The sequence below is a fragment of the Prosopis cineraria genome, unplaced genomic scaffold, assembly GCF_029017545.1.
Source record: "Prosopis cineraria cultivar Desert tree isolate PC_DT_omini unplaced genomic scaffold, ASM2901754v1 PC1, whole genome shotgun sequence".
In the NCBI taxonomy this organism is placed as follows: Eukaryota; Viridiplantae; Streptophyta; class Magnoliopsida; order Fabales; family Fabaceae; genus Prosopis; species Prosopis cineraria.
Window position 1 is genome coordinate 49,845,186 of NW_026555332.1, and position 3,891 is coordinate 49,849,076.

At 36.3% G+C, this 3,891-nt stretch overlaps 1 protein-coding gene across 1 annotated transcript; it reads right to left on the reverse strand.

The window, feature by feature from the left end:
* Positions 1 to 392: 392 nt before the first annotated feature.
* LOC129294800 (uncharacterized) lies at positions 393 to 1,295 on the reverse strand. The gene has a single exon (XM_054933296.1). The coding sequence runs from the start codon at positions 1,236 to 1,238 to the stop codon at positions 630 to 632; it is 609 nt and encodes a 202-aa protein (XP_054789271.1). The 5' UTR covers positions 1,239 to 1,295; the 3' UTR covers positions 393 to 629.
* Between the last annotated feature and the right edge of the window lie 2,596 nt (positions 1,296 to 3,891).

Consider the following 3,891-nt stretch of genomic DNA (forward strand, 5'->3'; position numbering starts at 1 on the left):
TGGCGGAAGCCACATGAGGTTATAAACCAAATATTAATTATTACTAAAAAAGCGAAACACACATTCAATTAATAATGCACATGCCACAAGTCACACAAGCGCTAGCAAACAAGGACAGTGGCACCAAATTATATTTATCGTTCAATTTACTAATCATGGTGTCCCGGAGACCATGATGGCGCCGTTTAAAGTGGTGTGGCATTGAACTAAATTATATATTGTCCATAAACGCAAGCTATTGCTGTTAGGTTAGTTCGATCGAAGGCAATACATATAATCAAAGTATTTTCCTTTTTTCTCTTGTTTGAGATTATCCACAACACATTATAATTCACCGCCTATATACAAATAAGTGGCAAGTAGTTATAGAGAAGATCTGGTGAGGAGAGAAATTGAAAGTTGAAACATTGAAACTTGTGATCGATCACACTTTAATATAAAGCCCGCTAGTTAGAAAACCATCATGGAAATGCCTATAAGTCAAAAGAAGAATCCCACATGAATTCCAATTCAGCTCCCATGTCGATTCTTTCTTTTTGAAAGGTTACAACAAAGAAAGATGAAAATAAAATATGACGGTAATTCAAAAGCCCTCGCAAACATTACCGTAATTGAGTTTCCTTGTTATTTTACACGCTCCTGGCCAACATTTCGTGAAACCTCCTATCAGACTCCTGCTTTTCCAGCTTAAACTTCTCATGGCAATTCGCAATAAACATTTCGGCCAGCACGTCAATCTCGTTAATCTCCTGTTTCTCTTCTTCCGAAGAACCCTTATCCTCCAGCCACTGAAGGTAACCTGCGAGCTGCGCCTCAGGACATTCCTCGCCTTGTAATTGGTGCTGCTCGCAAGGAACATTCCAGGTGGCATCATAGTAAGAGTTTGTGGCTGCCGATGAAGGCAACTCTTGGTAAACATGCGCGGGGACCGGCAAGACATGGGAAGATTTCGAAGAACACCAATTGTAATGAAGCCTAAAGGATCCCAAGATGATCTTCTTGTTCATGGTGTAATGCTTTTTGTGACAGGAATGGAAGTGGCTGGACTGGTTGTCTCCGAGAATCTCGACGATAATGGTTTTGACTTTGGACAGTGCACGAATGATTCGGCACATGCGCGAGACTATGAGGGTGTGGATGAGGCTTTTCAGCTTCATGGAGCTTAAGCTTGAAGATGATGATTTTACAGAAGAAGCTTGAAGAGGGTGCAGAGTTTTGAGATGGGATGGGCTAAACATCTTCGGTTGATCGATCACTTTAGATCAGTGTTGAAATAATCTCTCTCTTGTGTGCGTGTCGGGGTGTGAGCTGGAGCTCTACATATAAATAAACTGGATTACCAGTTTACCCCTTGACTTGTGGTTTATTTTAAAGGCATGCCATCTACCTTTTTTGTGGAAAAATTAGCGTCAATTTCCTTTTATTTATCCTCCTTTCTTTTGTCTGTGATATCAAATATGGTGGGATATCATCAGAGGCGCTTCCCATTTTTTTTTAAAAAATGTCGTTGGGTTTTTGCCGTTTTGCAGAGTGATGCATGAACACTTGCATGTGTGTGTGTGTGTGTAGCTTGATCTTGGCTTTGTGTAATGTATTTAGTAAGCAGCTCGAGAACGGTGTTTAAGGCTTAAGAATCGCCACGATTAGTAATCCAAGAATTAATGTTATATAACATTGTACATTGTGTATTGCGGAAAGACTTGTTTATTTACATTACATAGAATTTGTTTATACATTAATTAATTGAGCTGCGCAGTTTCCTGAACATGTTATAATTACCTGATATACGTGTTTAATTAATTAATTAATATTTAATATTTTAATGCGCAGAACTTTCGTCCAAACCTGCACACAACGCAGCAGTGATGTGTGAAGCCTTATGCTCATGCACTCAGACTTTGACACTTTCAAAATAGAGACGTACGGACTTTAATTATTTGCACTGCGATGTCATGATATGTCACTGAGTGACATTTGAAACTTGGCCAATCATGTATTCATGAAGCGTCTTAAAAAGGAATTTTTATGATAGCAAATGAAAGGCAAAATGTTTACAATATTGTGACATTAGTGCGCCAATAAACATACTAAAAAGAGATATTGATCTCACAAGCTTTTGATTTTCAGTGAGATTTGATTTGTCATTTTATTTTAATAATTACCTGTCTTCCTAAATTGGAGTTTTATTGTTTTCATAGATCCATTGCACAGGGCAGGCGCATATGCATGCATACATATGTCAATCACATAAACTTAAAAATAGGATATATAATCTATATTTAGAAATGAATAAATAACATATCAGAGAAAAATATTTTATTTTAGCAATAAAATATCTTGTGGGCTATGTTATTTTGAATTCTATGTGGGATTTCAAAAGTAATCAATTATTTTGGGAAAAACTATGGTTTGGGTGAAAAACACCCAAACGATTATTGTTCATAATCGATTATTTAGGCATAAACCACATTCTAGAATAAGGTGCCACAAGTAGCTTATCTAATTCAATTTCACCGTTAGAACAATTACACATGATTTGAAGTACATATATTCTCATCTTCTAGTCAATCTCTCCTCTCTTGTGTGCTCTTTCTTCTCATATGTCATCCTCCTCCCACCCTCAACCTAGTCATCATCCATCGTCTCCTATCCATGGCCACTGGTTGCAACCTCCGACCACCATCAAACAAGGTCCATGTTGCCCCAATCTACTTGCCCTATCTTCAATCTGCTCTTCCTCCAACATGTTGTTTGTCTCCTTCTCCTCTAGCATGCATTGATCCACTGTCTTTCATGTTATTTAGGTCTCTCATAAATTTGGTGTGTTTTATTTTGATACAGTGCCTCTATGGTCGAGCAACACTTTCTATTGCTTCTCATTTCATTTTCTTCTAGCTTTCTTTGTAGTTTGTATTTTGCTTGAGACTCTATTTTGATTTTATGGAAGAGTAGCACCTTTGTTGGCCAAAAAAACTAGGAAAAAAAGAAAAAGAAAAATTAAGATTATGGCAAGCTAGGCTGAGATTCTTAGGTACATATTTACAAGGGATATTAGTTTCTAATGTGCTCTTATTGATTCAACAAATATTTATTAGCTTAAAATCTATGATTTGTTCAAAAGAAGAAGAAGAAGATAGATCTAATAGGTGTAAAACTTATATTCCCTCATCTTCCTAGCCGTAGGATTGTGTGTGATTTAGGAAAAATGACCTGAGGCTTAGGATCATGTGTAAATCCTAATAAAGGTTAATTTGATGGTTAATTTTCCAACTAAAATTCCATACCATTTTTTTGAACTACTTGCATTATAAATGAAAATACTCTATGTATTTCATGCCTTGAGTTATTGTCTTGTGGTTGTAAAATCTACATACGACTGAAATACTAGTGCAAATAGAATAAAGTATATTTTGATTATTTTGAATGAATATTAATGATTTAATGTAAAGATACCTCCCCCTTATGTTTTGAGAATTGAGGAGTTGAAGGGTGAATTTATTATATATGCGTGTTGATTTGGTTGTGATGGCACGAGTCTTAAATGGTCTATTGGGTGTAATCTAAGAGTTGATATAGGCTTTTGACGCATTGGTTAGAGTTTGGACACCCGAGTTGTGAGTTTTTGTGAAAAAAGAGTGAGATTGATATTAGGTGTCTAACTTTTGATAGAAAAATAATTTGATTGTGAAACTTATGCCATTAGCTAAAGTTAGGAGAAAGCTCTTTGTAGACACCTAAATAATCTCAATCAGACATTAGATAAAGAAATGAAACTTGTGACACGTTGAAAGTTTGTCCCAAATGCTGTCATTTGATAGCAAAATTTGCTGTCAAAATCATGCAATGCACCGTGACACATGACACAAAGACATGCACGCCGCAGCACAGGAG